At 39.8% G+C, this 21,578-nt stretch overlaps 1 protein-coding gene across 1 annotated transcript in view; it reads left to right on the top strand.

Annotated features, from left to right (window-relative positions):
- The first annotated feature begins 227 nt into the window (after positions 1-227).
- Positions 228-21,578, top strand: part of LOC132816934 (interleukin-1 receptor type 1-like) — a 59,418-nt gene continuing 38,067 nt past the window's right edge. Inside the window, exons 1-2 of the mRNA XM_060826958.1 lie at positions 228-312; positions 14,471-14,556. Coding sequence (XP_060682941.1) covers positions 14,475-14,556 — 82 coding nt within the window. The 5' untranslated portion in view covers positions 228-312; positions 14,471-14,474. The remainder of the gene's footprint in view (positions 313-14,470; positions 14,557-21,578) is intronic.

Genomic DNA, 21,578 nt, shown 5'->3' on the forward strand with positions numbered 1-21,578 from the left:
TTTTTACGTGGCTGCCAGCCAAGGTACTATTTAATGCCATCTTCTGCGTAAAACAATGCCATTGACGTTCCTTCCCACAGTGTCCCAGATGCAGTGAGGGTTTTTAACCTGCCCTTTTTAGACCTTGCTTGAATCTTGGACCAGCTACTGCTTGTAGTGTAATCCCAACTCTGTTACTAATTATTAGGGACCAAAAGAAATGAAAGCAGACAGAAAGAGGGTGGGGAAGGAAATGAAGACGCATTATGAATAGAGAGACACAGAAGGAAAATAAACACGGAGACTGAAAAGAAGCCAGAGACAGCAATTAAGGTATATTTTCTGCATGATTTTAGCTTCAGACAAACAGTTTTTCTTTTACACGCACAGATTAACATGTCATATTAATGTACAGTGAATTGAAGCCCCACTCCCCCCTCCACACACAGTTTACAATGCAAATATTCCAAAAGATTGAGCTCCATTTTAAAAAAATGTCGTTTTGTGTAAACCATTCTCATGTTTCGAGATTATTTTGGCCAATTTTTCAATAGGAAAAGATGCAGATGAAGAATTATTACTGTACTTTTAAGATGAAAATATATTTCCACCATTGTAAATAATGTTGATAACTGGTTACCAAGTTAAATGGAACTTATTTCTCCCAAAGCTTAACTGAAAAGTGATTTGTTAAGATGCCTGGGCATTCAAACCGATATCTCTTGTAGTTGTGATGGAGAATCCTTTGATGATAGCGAGGCTGGTTTGATGCAGAGAGAGATTTTGAACACAGATACCAAGCTGGTGAGAGATAGTAAAAAGGCAGATGACTGCGGGGGTTAGGGTTTCTTTCCTGGTTTGTGGGACAGAATGCAGGGGAATCAACTTTCTTTAAGTCGAATATGGAAGTGGAATAGGGAACTTGGTGTGGAATAGAAGCTTTGCCTATTGAATTGAGTATGTCTGGTCACAACTCTTGTCTATACACATGACTTCCTGTGGAATAAAGCAGCTTGACGATTCCAGCCAAGCCTTGTTTTTTCCAGCAATAACTCATTTCAGAGTGAACAATGAAATACACATGGAATGTGCATAAGTATCCAGGTCACATTATAATCAGCTTAATGCTTACATTCAGATCCTACCATTGTCCATTTGGATTTAAGACAAATGATAACTCCTGTAAATGTGTGGTACTTTCCAGTGATTAATGAAGCTATTATTTCCATCAATTGTAAGGAAGAACCTATAGTGACAAGATTATTTTAACATCCATAGAGAGCAGAAAGACTGATGTTGATTCCATTCTGTGCAGAATTGCCTTATCACATGAATGGGATGTTAGAATCTAGCCCCAAAATGTAGATACGAATGTAGAGCCAGAAAAGGATTGAGTTGTTCCAAGGCAGAATGATGTAATGGCATATTCTAAAAAGGCTGGTTAGCTCTGTTGGCTAGAGGCTAGCGCATGGTTCAGAATAACATCAACAGCATGGGTTTGGTTCTCTTTCCTGCTTGAGACCTGCCTGCTTCCCTGGCCTGAGAGTAGAACGCAATGGCAAGACATCACTGGAAAAAATGCGTGCCAAAAAACAGCTCAGGATGAAACATGAACAGGCAATGAGCCAAGGACCTGCCTTCAGGCAGAGCATTCGTGTTGTGACTTGTATATAGCTTATGTGGCAATTTGATTGAGCCATTAGAGGACTATTGAGCTATGTGTACCTTTGGGTTCAATAGAAAATAATCATATAAGCAGAAAATTCCTTTACAGTTGGCTGTTTAATTGGTTAATTAGTTCTTAATTGATTAAGAATTTTTATTTCTATTTTTAAAGCATAACTGTTCTTGCATAACATCACTTCAGTTTGATCGTCTTTATTGTTTAAACCATAGGAAATACTTAGCCTGTCAATTGTATTTCACCAATTAAACAGGTCATGGGCTGATAACTTATCTGTTGCGTTATTTTTCTTCACTTTCCTCATCCCTCTTAATATTTTTAGTGTCACAAAATCTGTCAATTTTTGTCTTGAACAGTCTCAGTGATTGCATTTTCCTAAACCTTTTGAGTGCAGAAAAAATTCACCAACCTCTGAATAAAGAAGTCCCTCCTAATTTCAATCTTAGCACTATCTCTTACTCATAATTCAACATGTACTACAACTGTTTTGAAGACATCATCACGTATCTGTGCTAACAGAGGGAGATCAGCTTGGAAGACATGATTTCTCCAGCTGTTTGAGTTTCTGCCTTCAGGTGTAAGTAAGGTGGTATTGCATGCTGTGGATCTTGCATGGCTGGGAATCTTACGACCCATCTTTATAGCCATTATTTCACAGCAAGAGCAGGAAACTCTGGTTTGGATGTTGAGAAAGTTTAGAGAACTAAGACCACCACAAAGCTGGAGGTGAGTTGCTGGGAGCATTCCCTTTTGGGTTGGGTAGAAGACCACTGTTGGAAGGTTGAAGATAGGAAGGGAAGTAAACAATATGTTTGTGGGAGGAACTGGAAACACAACTGTGGAAGGAGACAGTATGAAGAAAGTGGGAACATTTATTTTCCGGGAGCTCAGGAGCTCATTACAATACTCTCTGAAGAGAGGGAGGAAATTGGGTTTGACATATTTACAGGGTCAAAGAAGTAGATTGCACCATTTAAGACCGGGAAGGCAGTTGTATCTGTGCTAACAGAAGGGAAGAGAAAGGAAGAAATTTTCAGCATATGCTGGAGATGAAAGGGAAACTAGAATTGTGGTTTGTTTGGTAGCAATGTGCCAGTTTGAACAGGGAGATGTTTGTTAGGTGCATTCTATCTACATAAAATGATTGGTTAGTTAGATTGAGTCCAGAGTTTCTTCGAAATGGAAGGGGCACTGAGCCCCTGTAAACTGATGGGACTGAGTTGGGAGAGATGAAAGTGATTGCTTGGGCACCCATTTTTTTGGAAACTGGTTTTTCTGGTCTTCTGAAAAGGCGAGTGTCATTTTATGTTTCTTTTTGTCAATTGTCTTGTATAAATGTCTTTGAAATAAATCTGGATTCCAGTGCATTTGCACTAAGTTTTCACCCTACAATTATAGTTATGCCCTCAAATTTTAGTGCCAAGCCTTGGGATTCTTTCCCAGCTTTAAAGTTTTCTGCCTTCTTTAATACTGTTGCTTTGACTGTACCTTTGGGGAGATGTTGGTGTAGCACTAATGCCACTAGACTAATAATCCAGTGTTAAATAATCTGGGAACATGGGTTCAAATCTCACCATAGTGGTTGGTGGATTTAAATTCAATTATTAAGTAAGCAATATAAAGCTTGTCCCATTGCTGGTGACCATGAAGATGTTCAAAAATATCTGTTAGGGAAGGAAATCTGTTGTCCCTAAATGGTCAAGCATACATGTGACACTAGACACACAATACTGTGGCTCCATCCCTAATTAGCCTCTGAAATGGCTTAGAAAGGAACTCAGATTAAGGGCAGTTAGGAATGGAGGATGATGCTGGACCTGTAATCAATGCCCACATCCCTTGAAGAAATGATTTTTAAAAAGCTATCTGTCAAGCAACTACAAAGTATTGTGGCTGTTGGAGATCTGAAATAAAAGCTGAAAGTGTTGGAGAAATTCAGCAAGTCTGGCAACATATGTAGACCAACAGGAGGAACACAGCAAGCCATGCAGCATCAGGAGGTGGGGAAGTTGACATCTCAATCGTGATAAAAGGTCTTGAACCGAAACGTTGACCTCTTCACTTCCTGATGCTACCTGGCTTGCTGTGTTCTTCTAGGCTCTTGTTAGCCCACTTTGGATTCTAGCATCTGTAGTTGTTTTTTTGTTCCTGGCAACATATGTGGCGAGGGGGGAGAAAATGTGTTTGTTTTAAGTCTAATGTGACCCTTTGAAACATCTGTCCTGAAGAGTCACGTTGAACTTGAAATGCCAACTCTGTTTCTCACTGTACGTATTACAGACCTGCTGTGCTTCTCCATCATTTTGTTTCTCCAGTATATTCTTCCTTTACTTGGTTAACTGCTGTCTTATTCAGATCCATGAGGCACTTTAGGATGCGTTGTTAAAGACACTATATGTGAATAGACGTTTTTTTCTGAGAGTAAGCTGTGCATGTTAGTCAGCTTAGTTTTCCAGATTGAAAATATGTTGCTGGAAAAGCGCAGCAGGTCAGGCAGCATCCAAGGAACAGGAGATTCAATGTTTCGGGCATAAGCCCTTCATCAGGAATGAGGAAAGTGTGTCCAGCAGGCTAAGATAAAAGGTAGGGAGGAGGGACTTGGGGGAGGGGCGATGGAGATGCGATAGGTAGAAGGAGGTCAAGGTGAGGGTGATAGGCCGGAGTGGGGTGGGGGCGGAGAGGTCAGGAAGAAGATTGCAGGTTAGGAAGGTGGTGCTGAGTTCGAGGGATTTGACTGAGACAAGGTGGGGGGAGGGGAAATGAGGAAACTGGAGAAATCTGAGTTCATCCCTTGTGGTTGGAGGGTTCCTAGGCGGAAGATGAGGCGCTCTTCCTCCAACCGTCGTGTTGTTATGGTCTGGCGATGGAGGAGTCCAAGGACCTGCATGTCCTTGGTGGAGTGGGAGGGGGAATTAGTGTTGAGTTGTCAGTTGAAGGAGGGTGTCAGTGGAAGGGTACTGGTTGGTATGGCAGGAAAGGAAGAAGTCCTGCTGGACACACTTTCCTCATTCCTGAAGAAGGGCTTATGCCCGAAACGTCGCATCTCCTGTTCCTTGGATGCTGCCTGACCTGCTGCGCTTTTCCAGCAACACATTTTCTGCTCTATGAATGACTTAGAGTCATAGAGATATATAACATGGAAACAGACCCTTCGGTCCAACTCATCCATGCTGACCAGATATCCCAACCCAATCTAGTCCCGCCTGTCAGCACCCGGCCCATATTCCTCCAAACCCTTCCTATTCATATAGCCATCCAGATGCCTTTTAAATGTTGCAATTGTACCAGCTTCCATCATTTCCTCTGACAACTCATTCCATACACACATCACCCTCTGTGTGAAAAAGTTTCCCCGTAGGTTCCTTTTATATCTTTCCCCTCTAACCCTAAACCTCTGCCCTCTAGTTCTGGACTCCCTGACCTCCGGGAAAAGACTTTTCCTATTTATTCTATCCATACCCCTCATAATTTTGTAAACCTCTATAAGGTCACCCCTCAGCCTCCAACGCTTCTCAAAATCTCACCTTCCTAAAGCAATTGTTTCTCTGCCTTAGGATGCCTTGCTGCGAGGTAACAGCGTAATGTTTTTTTCATTTTCTTCAAACCATGTTTCCAAAGAAGAATAATAACATAGTATGAACATCCATCACACCTTCCTGCACCCTGTCTTGATATTTTAACATTTAATCTAATCCTTGAAAGTCTGCTCTGTTAAAAGTAAACATTTAATTTGTTATCCTTTCCTATATTTGTAACTATTCAAGCAGTGTCTATTGTTTGAGCCAAATTCTGATTTAAACTATATTTTCTGTTCCTGTTTGCCTGTCCACCTATCTAGAGGGTAATCCTGATATATACTTGTCATCAGGTCAAACCTCTAGCATTACTTTCATTTCTCCATCTGTAGCCAATTGAACACAATGCTACATTCTTATGTTTTAAGAATATAAAAACATAAAAACTAAGAGCAGGAGTAAGACCCACCTTTTAATCAATCTTCTACCCCAACTCTGTTTTCCTGGCTGATCTATGTGCGTCTTTATTCACGTCGAATTTTAAACAAAAATCTTATTGCCCACTATCTTGAATGTTCGCTGGCTGAGAATCCACTGTTCTCTGACGGAGAGCATTTCATAATTTACGACCCTTGGGAATAAAGGAATGTCTGTTCATCATGTCCCTTTCTTCTGAAAGTGTGACCCCATATTTTGGAATCATCAGCCAAGGAAATTTAGGTTAAATTGCCAATCATGTTGCGTGGATTTTCAAAAGCTTTCTCCTGATCTTTCACTAAAAACCCAGGAGGTATAGCTGAAGCAGTTGCTAGTACTGCTTCTTCAGGTTCATCTGGCGAAGCTGCTCGCTAATTTCATTCACACCCTCCTATCTGTAAATTAAGAGGTCGAGTTACTGCTTGTTACATCAGAAGCCGACCAAGCTGCGCTGTACCATCAGATAAGATCAGGATGTTTAAATCATGTGTGAGCTCTGCTTTTTTAAAAAAAAGCACACATTTTGTGCAATTTCATATGCAAGTTCATGATTTAACTTGTCAAAATCAGACCTTGCCAACAAGAAAGGCTATGCCCTCAAATGAAGGATGTTAATTAATTATGTTGTTTTGAGAATGTTTTCAACTTGTTTTGTATTTCTTAAACTACGCTGACAGTAGTAATGCCCAAAGCTTATATTAAAACCATAAATTTAAATCTGATGTTTTATCTTTTTCCCACCAAATCCACATCACGTATAACTTTGAAAGTTATGCAGTGGTAATAATAGGCCAGATAATGAACCATTTGATTTTTGATGAGCTTTGCATACTATTTGGTTTATTTAAATTGCAGTATGATCGAAATGATCACCTTCAGTAATTATTTTATGATCTGCTTCAGCTATTTATTCAACTCCGTGCTTAATGGGGACAGTGACAATATTTGGATAACAGATATTTTTACCGGCATTCTTCAATAGTAACAAAGATTTTAAACTTTCTAATTGGGTGAGACTATTTTGAAAAAAGCATTTTGGGGAAAATGGGGTTACAATAAATGCTGTAAGATTATAAGCATCATCTAATTTGGGATGTTTTGCACTTTTACCACAGGAACCTCAATAATTATACATGAACAATTTAGATATAGTATTCAATTATAGCTCAAAAGTATATGAGTTAATAAAAAAAACCCACTAAAGTTACTCCCCAGCTTTAATCTGCTTCTCCTACTCCCCTCAAGTACCTGTCCCCTACACACACAGACCATGTCAATTTAATCTTATTTCTCTTTCCCTGATTTTGCTTTCTTTCCCCACTCCCAGATCTACTTCAACTATTGCTAACTCTGGAGTATGATTTGCTGAGTTATTGTCAGTTTATTATGTTTTCACAGTGCTACCCAATTAGCATTTATCTTCCTTGAAGAGTTTAATGATCTATTGTATACTTGCATTGAAGTTTTAGACTATTCTTCATGATCTCGTTTTTAACTAATTTGTACAAAGTTGAATAATCACAAAAGGGCACTGATATGTCAAAAATAAATAACCAAAGTACAGTTCACGAGTAAAGAAGGAAACCAAACAGTTGAGATTTGATCAATTTTTTGACTTGTTAGGAGATGTTGTTGGAAATTACTTCAATTTAGTAGATGTATTAATTGCTGTTTTTTTAAAAAACATCCATTTGATGTACTTGGATGTATTGTAAATATTGCACACTTTGCAATATTAATGTTCTTCTGTTATATTCTCTACTAAGTGAAAAGCTTGGTGGAAAGAATGGAGTGAATATATATAATTTTGATCTTGTTTTAATCTTTGCCTTGTTTCCACTGAACTCTTGACACTGATTTTGACTTGTTCTCATCTGTGTTACAGCTATGAGTTTTACCTTTGTGATCACTAAGCAGTGCAAAGTTAATTAAAGCACTGCAGTTGTAACATTTTCTAGCTATTTTAATTGCTGTCATTACAATTGCCTGAGTATTTCAAATTATTGCTAAAATTTATGTTTTTTTTTGCTGTGGATTGCACTTACTGGAAACTTGAGTGAGTGTCCAAACTTTACTTATGCAAGTTGTGAAAAAAAGGCAATAACATTTCATCCCTCCTGGCTAAAGAATAGGCATTGAATTATATTGGACTATATTAATAATGAACTTCTTAATGTGTTTGAATAAAGATCGTTTGTCCATTATAATCCTCTTACCTTTAGTAGATCAAAGATCCTTGGCTTGTTAAAGATGCTGTGTAATCTTGTTACTCTAACTTGATCCTTGTTAAATAGGGTGATACATATTTCAGAATATTCTCATGTCCACTATTTTGTTGCAGTTTTCTTTTTGCTTTGGTACAGACAAAGAAATCAATGTATTGACAGCTCAGTGCACTGACTGATAGAAGTCTATGTTTTGGTTGATCATATGTTGGAGGTCAGGATAATTTAATGGTTTCCTGGTTGTTCAAGTAAATTGGGGAGGTTTCAATGTTCCTGCTTCACAGGCATCTCAGAGTTGGATTGTTGCATTTATTTGGTATGATCCTAATTTGGCTTATTCCTTTCTGGAGGACGGTCTGGGCGTTGTGCCTCAGTGGAGCAGAATTCCAGGAAAGGATGTTGGTCTTCGGAATCTCTGCCTTGTCTGTTCCAGTTGACATGCCTCCCATGTGTTTCATGCACAAATTTGCTTTGAGAACTGTTCTTCCCATAGAGGAAATGTCTCATTGGGCAATTATCAGCCAGAGTTGAATTTCTTGCTTGCTGTTGAGAGGTGAGATCATTCTCAGCTGGTCTGGTCAGAAGGGCATTGGGTCCTCTGATGTTCTCTTGTAGTCTCAGAAATGGACGTTTTAGATTGAATTGTGTTTTCAGATGGTGAAGTGTGACAACAAATGATAAACTGCTCTTTGCTTCAGATCGAAATGATTGAGTGTCAGTCTTGCAGCACTAATAGTTCATGTGAGATGGTACATTCCAATCCAGAGCATAACTACACTAGACCTGCTGGGCTTTTTGAAAACATTTCCTGAATGAATAAAATTCTGTTATAAGGCTGACACTTCTACATAAGCTCCCCTAAAGAAACATATTTGTGTTCTCCCTCCTCGGGACTGTATTTATTGATGTGTCCACGCATGCACAGAGTTATATTTTGCTAACTTTACATAAAATATAACTGGTATTGTAATTTGATTCTGTTAGTTGAGCATCATTTACTTCAGATGGCAGAGTGAGACCCATTTAACATGTGTAGAATGCTTCGTGCACAGGGCTGATGATCATGGCAGTATAATCCAGATTCTTCACAAATGGTTAAACAAAAGTACTGTCAATGTGAAGATACATTTTTGAATGTGTGTGTGTGTACATTATTTTAGTCTGAGGTTTTCTTCAATCGATGCAGTGCTTCCTTAGCATATTATATGAAGACTAATTAATCAACTTCATTTCAGAATAATAATTTGCTATCCTACCATCAATATTTATTTTACACTAATTTTTCATTTTGATGGAAAAATTTAAATTAATGTAAGAATGTGTTTCATAAGTTATTCAGGCAAACCAGAAACCATTTGCTTTCCCACCGGATATGGCTCTTTGCCTGTACTGGTTTTGCCAAATGATAATGTTTGTTTACAAGAACTGAAAGACCCATTTGTGCTTTGTATTCTTGGCCAATTACAGTTCACTGTAATTTAAAAATAATAGCAGTTGGCTTCCTAAAATGATTTGTCACAATTTAATATTTGTAATTTAACGCTTCAGAACTATCTAAACTTCAGAACTCAAAATATTTAAGTCTGCTTTCTCTTCACAGATGCTCCAGCAATTTCTGTTTTTGTTTCTGATCTTCCGCATCCACAGTTCTTTATTTTATAGTCAGTTGCTTACTTCGGAATGCTTAACAAATCAAATATAGGAAAAAAACAGGAATGTGTTGTAGGAAGTAGCGCAAGTTCCTTTCGCTCCCCTTGGTTCCTCTACTGAAGTCTGAAACTTATGTCAAAATATGAGCCTGGATTTTTTCAATGGCCTGATAATAATAGTTTCTGAAGAATAGATGGGAGTTGTACCTGGGGACTCTGCAGAGTCCCCAATGTAGCAGCCAACAAAGGAATTACCTCGGAAATTGAAGATTCTGCTGGGTAGTTCCCATGAGCATACACCTCCTTAAAAGTAACCATTCAAATTGAGAATTTGGAAGGTTTTGCTGCTGTTCAGTTGTTGCTCAACCGAAGTTAGACTATTAAAGACTTAGCCTAACTCCCAACTGAGTATTCAGCTGACCATACCATTTAGCCACTGGCCTCAACTACCCTCTCCGAGCACTCCCTCTATCCCTTGCAGGCACCACCCCCTCCCCCCGAGACCTGACACCACTCCCCTGAGACCCTCTTCCTTCGTTGCCACCCAAGCCTATTTCCCACATTTCGGTACAGAAACTCCTGCCGCACTGTTGGACCTGACCTCCCCTGCCCCTTGAAATCCATCTTCACTGTCCCCTTGTCACCTTGTCACCTTACATCCTATCAATCACCCTTTGATGCTTTAACCCCTAGCCACCTCTCATGCTACCCTTCTAGCACCATAATCATTATTTAGTCATTTACTTTTTCATAAGAGCTGTCAAACTGGCTGTCTGTATTTGTGGAAAACTGATTGTTTTGAAGAAGAGGATGTGATTTGCCTTCCCCCCGACTGCTCCACAATATGAGGGACATGTGCAGCTCTGCTTTCTGAAGAAATGCTGTCAGATAGACGGAATTCTCTTGTTTCATAAAGAAGCAGTAGAGTGCCAGTTTGTGTGAGATTACCAATCCGTGGTAAATGTGGCTCATGAACTCTCTTGATGCTTGTTCACTTGTCCTTGTTTCGTGACAAGCCAGAAACTGCCAGATCTTGCCTATTTCAAATTATTCAAATTTTCTTTTGGATAGCATTCATGGTTAAAAACTTGGTTGATTTAGATTTTGTTTTCCAGATCATTGTCTCCCCTAGCTGCCAGATTTCCATCTAGGCACTGATGATTAAAAATTACCAGTCAGTGTGGCTTTTTTTAATAAAGAGCAACATGCATTAAGGCAGAGGTTCTGCTTTGAGTGCAGCTGAGGATCTAGGTGTAAATTGTGCTTGTTTTTGAGAAGTTTCTTTGATTGAATTTCTACAAAATTCTACATTTGAGTTGTTCCTTAACAATTTACTTCTCATATGTTCAATAAAGGTTTGTATTTTCCTGTTTGTTGCAAATTTACTTGCAAGGAATGGTAAAACGATAATTTGGGTTATGTATTTGAAAGCAAGACTACCTAGGTGTGCTGGTAAATAGTAGACATGTCTGGCCTGTAGGATTGCTGCTTAGTTCTGCCTGTAGAGTACATGGGAATATACATCACATCTTGTCTTGTGGTGATGGTGATGGACAGCCATTTTGGATGTATCCCTTAAAGGAATATCACAACAACCCTCTTCTTTATATGAAAATATTTATCCTTACAGTAGTAAATCTCTTTCCAATACATCAAAAACCAGTTTTGAACATATTATCAAACAAAACAATTAATTTATAATTCTCTAGAATATACTGGCAGTTAACTTGCACACTGTGCCTTGGTTACGTTGAACTTGGTTTGATATTGCTATATATTATGATGGTGTTTGTCAGTTGGCTGTTATGTTCAAGTTGTGTCTTAGGTCATGTTATCTAAAAATATGGTTATTTTGGTATCTGTGGTTTGGTTTTGGTCTGATTTGTCATGTGTTTCATTGCATTGTCATGCCATTCGGTGTTTGTGCTTGATATCATCTCGGCTCTGGGAATATGGCAGTTATTTCCACTGGATTCTATGTCATCAGTTGGGTGTTATGCTTGAACATTGTTATCATTAGTTTAGTTTGAGTATTTCATTGTCTGCATGTCACCTTTGGGCAACTTCGATCTTTTTCTTGTTTGCAGTCAAGGCGTCTCTCAGTCTTGGGTGTAGGGATGTTTTCACTTCCCTGTTAAGTAGAAATTGCATAATAGTTTCACAGTAAGATAAAGGTTGTAAGTTCAGAATGGTATTCTTATTCCCATCAGATTATACTGCGTTGGCTGATGTTTAGCAATGCAGCGTTAAGTATTTCCTTTCTGGGTGTAAGAGTTTTCAAGAATATTTACTGTCCCTGAGTCTGCAGGAAGTACACCATCCAGTAGGACCACCAGGTTGCTGTACCCAAAGCATGGCAGCAATTTTGGCTTCTCTGCCATGTCCAAAACAAATATCACAAACTGTGCAGCGCAGCTCTGGACTGCAGACATCTATCCAGGTGTGCACACGCATTTTAAATATGGCAGCAGTGGCAGGGTTGCCTATTCCAAGATGTTCCAGCTTGTCTGACCCATAGGACCACAACTGTATTTGGTCTGAAGAGTACATTGGATTACAAATGCATCCTGGCTTGTGTTCAATTGTAACAATTAACAGGTAAATCACTGCATAATACCTTCTGTACTCACTCCTATCTGTCCAGCTTATTGTACTGAAGATTGTAACTGGTGAGTTACAGTACTAGGGGAATGGGTGGGAAAGAGTACAACATGCAACAACTCTGGTGGAATTCAAGCTCACTGAGTTGACTCTATTCCTTAGTCCTGCTCTCACCCACTCCTGTCATTGCTAAACTTGTATCAACATTATACACATATCTCTGTATATTGGTAAACATAACGCATAACTGGACAGAGATAAACTTAAGTTAGCAAAATCTAGGAAAATTACTCAAGTGACCTGAAATGTAAATTTATAACCTGGTGTGTTATGTATATTGTATTTTAGCAATTAGAGTCATAGAGATATACGGTACGGAAACGGACCCTTTGATTCAACTCGTCCAGGCAGACCATATGTCCCAACCTAATCTAGTCCCATTTGCCAGCACTTGGCCCATATTCCTCTAAACCCTTCCATTCGTATACCCATCCAGATGCTTTTTAAATGTTGTAATTTTACCAGTCTCTACCACTTCATGTGGCAATTTCTTCCATATAAATTCCACCATTTGCATGAAAAAGTTTCGCCTTCGGTCCCTTTTAAATCTTTCCCCTCTCACCCTATGCTGTCCGGTTCTGGACTCACCCATCCCAGGGAAAAGACCTTGTTGATTTACTCTATCTGTGCCCCTCAAGATTTTATAAATGTCTACAGGGTCACCCCTCAGCTTCTGCTGCTCCAGCGAAAATAGCCCCAGCCTATTCAGCGTCTCGCTATAGCTCAAACCCTCCAAACCAGGCAACATTCTTGCAAATCTTTTCTAAACCTTTTCAGGTTTTACCACATCTTTCCTATAGGAGAGAGACCAGAATTATGCAAAATATTCCAACAGTGGCCGAACCAATGTCCTGTACAGCCACAACATGACCCCCCAACTCATGTACTCAATGCTCTGACCAATAAAGGAAAGCATACCAAACACCACCTTCAGTATCCCATCTACCTGCAACTCCACTTTCAAGGAACTCTGAACCTGCACTCCAAGGTCCCTTTGTTCAGCAACATTTTCCAGGGCCTGAACATAAAGTGTATAAGTCCTGCCCTGATTTGCATTTCCAAAATGCAGCACCTCACATTTATTTAAATTAAACTCTATCTACATTCCTCGGCTCATTGATTCATCTGATCAAGATGCTGTTGTACTCTGAGGTAACCTTCTTCACTGTCCACTACGCTCCAATTTTGGTGTCATCTGCAAACCACGTTCACATCTAAATCATAAAAATATAAGCAGTGGACCTTTCTGGCAGTCCACTGGTCACAGGCTCCCAGTCTGAAAAGCAACCCTCCTCCACCACCCTCTGTCTTCTACCTTCGAGCCAGTTCTGTATCCAAATAGCTAGTTCTCCCTGTATTCCATGTGAGCTAACCTTGCTAAACAGTCCTTGAAGAACCTTGTTGAACACTTTATTGAAGTCCAATAGATCACTTCCACCGCTCTGCCCTCTTCAATCCTCTTGGTTACTTCTTCAAAAATCTCAATCAAATTGCTGAGACATTATTTCCCATGTTGACTATTCCTAATCACTGTCCTTACCTATCCAAATACATAGAACTCCTGTCCCTCAAGATCCTCTTCAACAACTTGCCCACCACTGATGTCAGGCTCACCGGTTAATAGTTCCCTGGCTTTTCCTAACCACCTTTCTTAAATAGTGGCACCACGTTAGCCAACCTCCAGTGTTTTGGCACCTCACCTGTGACTATTGGTGATCCAAATATCTCAGCAAGGAGCTCAGCCATCACTTACCTAGCTTCCCACAGAAATCTAGGGTATGCCTAACTAGATCCTGGGGATTTATTTCGTATAAAGTTAATTTGTATCCGTGACATCAACATTTTAGAGATTGTTGAGATTCACTTTCACAGTACAACCTCATACTTTGTTGACATTGCTGCTTTCCTTCTGTACGCCTACAGTCTGCATTTAGGCAAATATTGGTGTTAGTGGAAAAAGCCACTGTGAATAACATCATTTCAAATAAGAAAATGATTTTTTTAAAATAGAAAGAAATTTTTTTGTTAAATAGATTGGGAATACTGTAGTTAGTTTTCTGTTTTGTTGGGAAGCAATCAAATGTTTTAGAAGTGTTTGTAAGCCTGTCATTGCATCAAAATGATTCAGGGGCCATTTGAAAACTTGTAATTGAACCAAACCTCAGCGACATTGTAGGGGAGCTGTGGGAAGTTGATGTATGTTTGTGTATCTGCACATTTTTAATTGATACACATTTTTAATTGATGCACGTTTCTATTCATTTTGTCTTTTAACTGCAGGAAAATGGCTCATTCATTTTTTGTTACCTTCTTTGGATTCTTTGCATTGGTCTCAGCCCTACCTCAACAATTCAGTCTCACTGAAAGTAAGTAAAATGTTGTAAGAAATCTATTAAAATATTATTCCGTTTAATTTCAATGTTGTAGAGAGTAATCACAGAAATACCTAGGTCTAAACTTTCCTGTCACAGTCAAGTTACAGTGAGTGGATTAGTCATTGTCTATATCTAGAAGAAAGGTTTGTACACCTACAGTCTTTTATGTGTGAGATGTTAATTGAAAGATAAGATTTTCCATTGTGTAATTTAAAAGAAATAGTGTAATTTGTAATCTTAGTGCTGAATCTTTAAACCCAGAATATAGTCGTGGGATGGTTATAAAGTTCACAAAAAATGACTTATGATTCTGGACTTCGCTGGTTTTTAAAAAAAATCTCAGTCAGCGTTCTTCCTCTGAGCGTGTTTGATTCAGGAAGTAACTTTGTGCTTGTATATGTAAAGTGCCCAGTTTTGTGGTTTCTATCAGGATTGAACTGAAGTTACAGCATAGTCTTCATGGAATTCATGTGTGTTTTCCTATCTTTGCCTTTGGATTGTAGAGGAAATAACATTTAGTTAGATTGTGTGACTCGGTGAATAAAATATATTGAGATTTATTACATTTCAACTACCAGCTCATGAATATAGCAAATTTCAATTGATGCTCTATTTTTAAATTTGCAACTTATAACAATAACACGCCTTGTTTAACTGTCTTAATATGATCAAATTTGGACTGGTATTCCTAATGCAGATCCATGGATGAGGTAACGTCTGATCAAAATTTCCTCTAAATTATACATATGCATAACTGTGCAGTAAGTTGGATGGTACTCTGAAGGCAGTTCACAAGTTGTTTCATTTAATATGCTGGATGCACGAGTACCTACACAAAAAAAATCAAGCTACTATGCATGGAAATCAGCAGGCAGATACAGATATTTAGCTGTCTGTTTGAAATAACTGCACAGAGGCCGGGTCCTATCAGCATGTCACCCTTTATTTACTAGTATACAGTACACTGACTGTGGCCAGCCAGCTCGGAGTTAGTCCATAACTGAGGAGATTCTAATCAGATTCTGTATTTTTTGTTTTTATTAACCTATTTTCCTAATCAACCATTCAGAGATGTTATTGCACACCTCTGAATCCAGACCTCCCGGTCCAGGGGCAGGGACACTAACACTGCACAGCTAAAGCTTTCCCGATTGGCCCAGGTTATCGACCCCAATCAAGAATTTCTTAGTTAATGAGGTCAACCTGGTTTCCTTGACACTGGATGGAGGGGAGCACCAGTGGTTCCTGTTGGGCCAGTGGGCTGTTCTGAGAGGCCAGGTACATTTTGCTTCTGCCCTGTTTCTGAGGTAACAGCTTTCAGGTGGTCCACATGTTTGTTCTGGACTTACCTGAACTTTGTAAGACATGGAACCTGACCTCACATCAAATCTTGCCTTGTACCCATAAAGGGCCATTTCCACGGTTCCAGCACAAATTTCATCCCCTGAATTAAATTGTCTGTCTTGCTCAGAGGAGGTATTCCAGCTGCCGTTTCATGCGTCCTCCCAACACACACACACCCCAGGTCTGGAAATATCATTTTTAACCTGATGCAAAGTCTTCTCCCCAACAGCAACTCCATTGGAACTAACCAGAATTATCCCTGTAGTTGTGTGCGGGGTGGTTCTGTAGTCGAACAGGAACCAGGACAATTTGGTCTCAATTGGTGCTGCAGGCTGCTGCTCCTTTAATGTTTGGACTGCTCTTTCCACAAGACTATTGCATGACGGATGGTATAGAACTGTCTTTATGCGCTGAATGCCTTTTGACTTTTGGACCAAATGCCAAATGACATTCCATTGCCTGTGACCAATACTTCCAGGAGTCTGTGCATCATGAGCGATGCTTGTAGCTTCTTAGTCATCATCCCGGAGTTTGTTGAATGAATCTTATACATGTCCAACCACTTGACCAGGACCATTGAGCCAGTGAAAGGATTGATGTAGTCGATGTGCAACTGAGTCTAGGATTTACCTGGCCATTCCCCTGAATTGTGGAGAGTTGCTGGTGGCAATATTTGTCCTTGTTGGCACTCTAGGCACCGTCTCACCAATGCAGCTGTGTTGGCATCCAGTCCTGGCCACCAGACATAACTTGTTGCCAGCATCTTCATCTTAGAAACCCCTAGAATACCCTGATGGAGTTCAGCCAGTATGTGGCAGTGACCTTTACTTGGGACAATTACCTTTGTTGTACACAGTAGTATGCTGCCCTCTATGGTGATCTGGTACCGCTGGGTCCGAAAAGCCTTTAATCTGGGTTGCGATGGCCCCTCTGTTTCGCTTGTTATCACCAGCTGCTTCCGTTTTGCTAGGATAGGATCTTTTTGTGCCCATGCTCAAATACTGTCTGGGGTGATTGGAAGGGTGTCCAGAAAGTTTACAACCAAAATGGATTTTTCCAGGGAAAACACCACCAATGGAGTATCTGCCAGTGGGAGGTAGCTCAAGGTATTGATATTAGCTACTTGGCTTTCGTGATGGCATTCTAACTTGTACACACAAAGAATAGGAGCCCAAAAGTGAATTCTACTGGGAGCTATGGGTGGCACCACCTTGTCTTCCTTCAGTAACCCCAGCAGGGGTTTGTGATCTGTAACTGTGACCAATACTGTTACAGACAGCAATTTGTGGAAGTTCCTCATACCAAAAATGCTCCCCCCCAACCTTCCTTCTCTGTCTGGGCATACTGTGTTTAGCATCAGCCAAAGTCCAGGAAGCGTGTGCTATCAAACATTCCTCTCTGTTGTTCCACCGGTGAGCCAATGCTGCCCTGATACTGTAAGGGGAGGCATTAAATGTCAGCACAACCTTTTGCTTCGGGATCATAGTGAGCCAATGCCTAAAATTATGATAGCTGCTTTTTCATTTCCCTGAAAGCTACTTTTTGTCATTGTGACCATTTCCAAGGCTGACCCTTTATGTATCAGTGCACAGTATACTGGATGTGGCCAACCAATTCACAGTCAGTCGTCAACTGAGGAGAGATATATATATATATATATATATATATATATATATATATATTATATATCTTCTTCCCCCCCCCCACCCTGTGTATTGTGTGTACAGATGCAGGACACAGTGAAGAACAAGATGTGCATAAATCTTTATTTATATTCCACCACCAGGAAGGAAGGAAACACCGGAGCGATCAGTGACAAGCAGTTCCCTTCTGACAAAGGGCAATGTTGAGTGATCAAAAATGTGCGAGTTAACAAGGTCAACCTGGTCCCAATCATTACACTGTCTCTGTATGGATTAACATTAAAACATAGAGGAGATGGGAGTGTGTTGCCTCAGATCTACTCCTCTTACTCACTTAATTCAGTGTAGAATATAAGAAATCAAAAGCTGTCATTCACCGTTAGACAAAATGTATAAGTTAAAGCAATGGATTCCTGAATCATTGCAACATGTTCAACACAAATTTACTTGCACATCATATTAAGAAGTTTTCTTTAGATTGATTGATTTCAGACCAAAGTAGGTTGTCTGTTCCAAGCTTGACAATTTTGGTCATATAGTAGCTATGGTGCACAACTCATAAACTGAACAAAGTTTGTGAGAAGATTTGTAGCTCGGGTGTTCGTTGTTGTGGTTCTGTTCGCCGAGCTGGGAGTTTTTGTTGCAAACGTTTCGCCCCCTTTCTAGGTGACATCTTCAGTGCTTGGGAGCCTCCTGTGAAGCGCTTCTGTGCTGATTCCTCCGGCATTTATACTGGTTTGAATCTGCCGCTTCCGGTTGTCAGTTGCTGTCCGCTGCAGTGGTCGGTATATAGGGTCTAGGTCGATGTGTCTGTTGATAGAATTTGTGGATGAGTGCCATGCCTCTAGGAATTCCCTGGCTGTTCTCTGTTTGGTCTGCCCTATAATAGTGGTGTTGTCCCAATCGAATGTGTGTTGTTTGTCATCTGAGTGTATGGCTACTAGGGATAGCTGGTCGTGACGTTTCGTGGCTAGTTGGTGTTCATGGATGCGGGTTGTTAGCTGTCTTCCTGTTTGTCCTATGTAGTGTTTGGTGCAGTCCTTGCATGGGATTTTGTACACTACGTTGGTTTTGCTCCTGCTGGGTATCGGGTCCTTTGTCCTGGTGAGTTGTTGTCTGAGAGTGGATGTTGGTTTGTGTGCTGTTATGAGTCCTAGTGGTCGCAGCAGTCTGGCTGTCAGTTCAGAAATGCCCTATTCAAAAGGGCCACAACACACTGCAGCACACTTGAACTACAAAAAGAGGAAGAAGAACACCTATACAAGGTATTTACCAAAAACGGATATCCGTGCAATTTCATCAACAGATGCCTTAGGGAAAGACAATGAAATGAGGACATGCCACAACCCAAAGGACTGGCCACACTCCCATACATCAGGAGCATTTCTGAACTGACAGCCAGACTGCTGCGACCACTAGGACTCATAACAGCACACAAACCAACAGCCACTCTCAGACAACAACTCACCAGGGCAAAGGACCCGATACCCAGCAGGAGCAAAACCAACGTAGTGTGCAAAATCCCATGCAAGGACTGCACAAAACACTACATAGGACAAACAGGAAGACAGCTAACAACCCGCATCCATGAACACCAACTAGCCACGAAACGTCATGACCAGCTATCTCTAGTAGCCATACACTCAGATGACAAACAACACACATTCGATTGGGACAACACCACTATTATAGGGCAGACCAAACCGAGAACAGCCAGGGAATTCCTAGAGGCATGGCACTCATCCACAAATTCTATCAACAGACACATCGACCTAGACCCTATATACCGACCACTGCAGCGGACAGCAACTGACAACCAGGAGCAGCAGATTCAAACCAGTATAAATGCCGGAGGAATCAGCACAGAAGCTCTTCACAGGAGGCTCCCAAGCACTGAAGATGTCACCTAGAAAGGGGACGAAACGTTTGCAACAAAAACTCCTAGCTCAGCAAACAGAATCATAAACTGAACATTTGAGCAAAAAATCTGCAATTTATTTTAATGTAAATTTAATTATGAAAGTTTAGATAATATTCTGATAATTGGAGATTTGAGTCCCTTGTCTGTGTTGGTTCAATCACAAGAGCTCAAAGTGTAGTTTGCAAACTCCACTTGTATTAAAAAAAAGTGTAGATCTAAGTTGTTACTCTAACATTATGTTTCTTTATATCTTTATTGTTCTGCCATTACATTCTATATTTTGGTTTGTTTTTCTGTGTTTTAAGATGGTGCTGGAGAGTGGCGACACTTTGCTACACTTTTCATTGTATTTTGTGACAAAATATATGAGACAGTAAATAAATAAATCAAATCAAATCACATTATTGACAAATGGCAGCTTTGTATTATTTAAATATTTAAAACATGCTATTTCAAGAAATGTAGTTATTGGTTTTGCTTAATGTTTTGTAGATGGATTCAGACTTACTTTCTTGCAGATTTGTGAGCAAGCTGTATTGTCTGTTTCTGTATAAGACTTTGAAGTAGATTTTCAACTTTCTGCCCAGTTCCAAAATTGACATTGCCAATGGACTGCTGGTTGCAGAAATCACCTGGTTTTCATTTCCAAGGATTTCAACAGTGGCATGTTGAAAATAACCAAAGTTTTGTGGGCCTGAATAATATTATTTCTGCGGCTGATTAATGTAGGCACGAATTCCAATTCTACATATAATGAATGTTTTATTATTTCACCAAGACTACATATTCCACATATCTATGCTCATTAAATTAAAGTTGGATCACAAGGAGTTATCTTTTCAAATTTATTGTTGGGATGCGAACATTTCTGGCAAGGTTTAATTTATTTTAGATGCCCAGAGAAACTGGTGGAGACTTTCATTAATAATTGCTCCCCACTAAATAGCTTGCTCACTTCAAAAGGCATTATGCGTGGGACCAGAATCATGTCGACCAGACTAGCAAAATAGGAAACTAATTTAGTTTTGTGCAATGCAGCAGCTTTCATCATTCATCTTTAGATGCAAGTACATAAATTACCAGGCCTTAAGATTTATTTTCACATCTCGACATGTCCTTTCTTCTGTATTACTGATCTGAAAGCATAAAAGAAGACAATTTGTCTAATGGAGTAAATGTGATGTTTCTTGTCTCTGAGATCTATCCATTTCTGTTAATTGAGAAAAACATCTGCGGAGTTCAAATTAAAATTTGTTATGCTGTTTTATTCATAGTATGCTTTTGGATTTTCAAGGGGATCCATGAAATCCTGCCTGATGTTTTGAATCAAATTTTAGTTGTTTAGTTAGTAGCATTGATGTCTTTGAAGCATTAGATTGAACATTTACCATAATCTGAGCGCATGATCTTCGGTATTTAAGATGTGCTCCATTATTGAACATGTTGGCTTTTTGATGAGAGAACTCTTGCATGCTTGAGATCCAAACTTAACAGTATTAGCTCCATGAGCAGTTTTGGGCTGGATTTCCAGTTCCCACTGGAGGCAGGAATTAGGCACAGGCACGATTTGAAAATTGATTTCCTGGATGTCAGCCTTGGATCCCACAATTTAGTTTTCAGTTCAAGGTCTGAAGGAGTTAGCAATCGGAGTGCCTCTCGGTAAGTGCTGGTGTGTTTGTTAGCTTGGTGGGCCAACTTCAAATTTCAATCACCAGTCATGGGAGACTGCAATGTTTCTGATAACCATGGATGTATTTGGTGGGAATGTGGAGCAAACCATTGTGGTTAATGGAGGTGCTGAAGAGTTCCTTTTAAAATCTGAGAACAATGCTTGGCTATTCAACCGGTGGTACAGTATTACCATCACTGGGGATCATGAAAATGGGATCATGCTACTCTGAAATTTACCTCTCTCAGTATCCTGGGATGGATCACATCAGGACCGGGGGATTTATCTACCTTAATGTTTTGCAAAACGCCTAACATCATTAGCTCCTTATTACCAACATGCCCCAGAGTGTCCAACATGCCACTGTTTAATCTTACCAGCATCCATGTCTTTCTCCTTGGTGAATACTGAAGCGAAGTACTTTTTAAGGACTTTA

The sequence above is a fragment of the Hemiscyllium ocellatum genome, chromosome 6 (assembly GCF_020745735.1).
Source record: "Hemiscyllium ocellatum isolate sHemOce1 chromosome 6, sHemOce1.pat.X.cur, whole genome shotgun sequence".
NCBI classification, from domain to species: Eukaryota; Metazoa; Chordata; class Chondrichthyes; order Orectolobiformes; family Hemiscylliidae; genus Hemiscyllium; species Hemiscyllium ocellatum.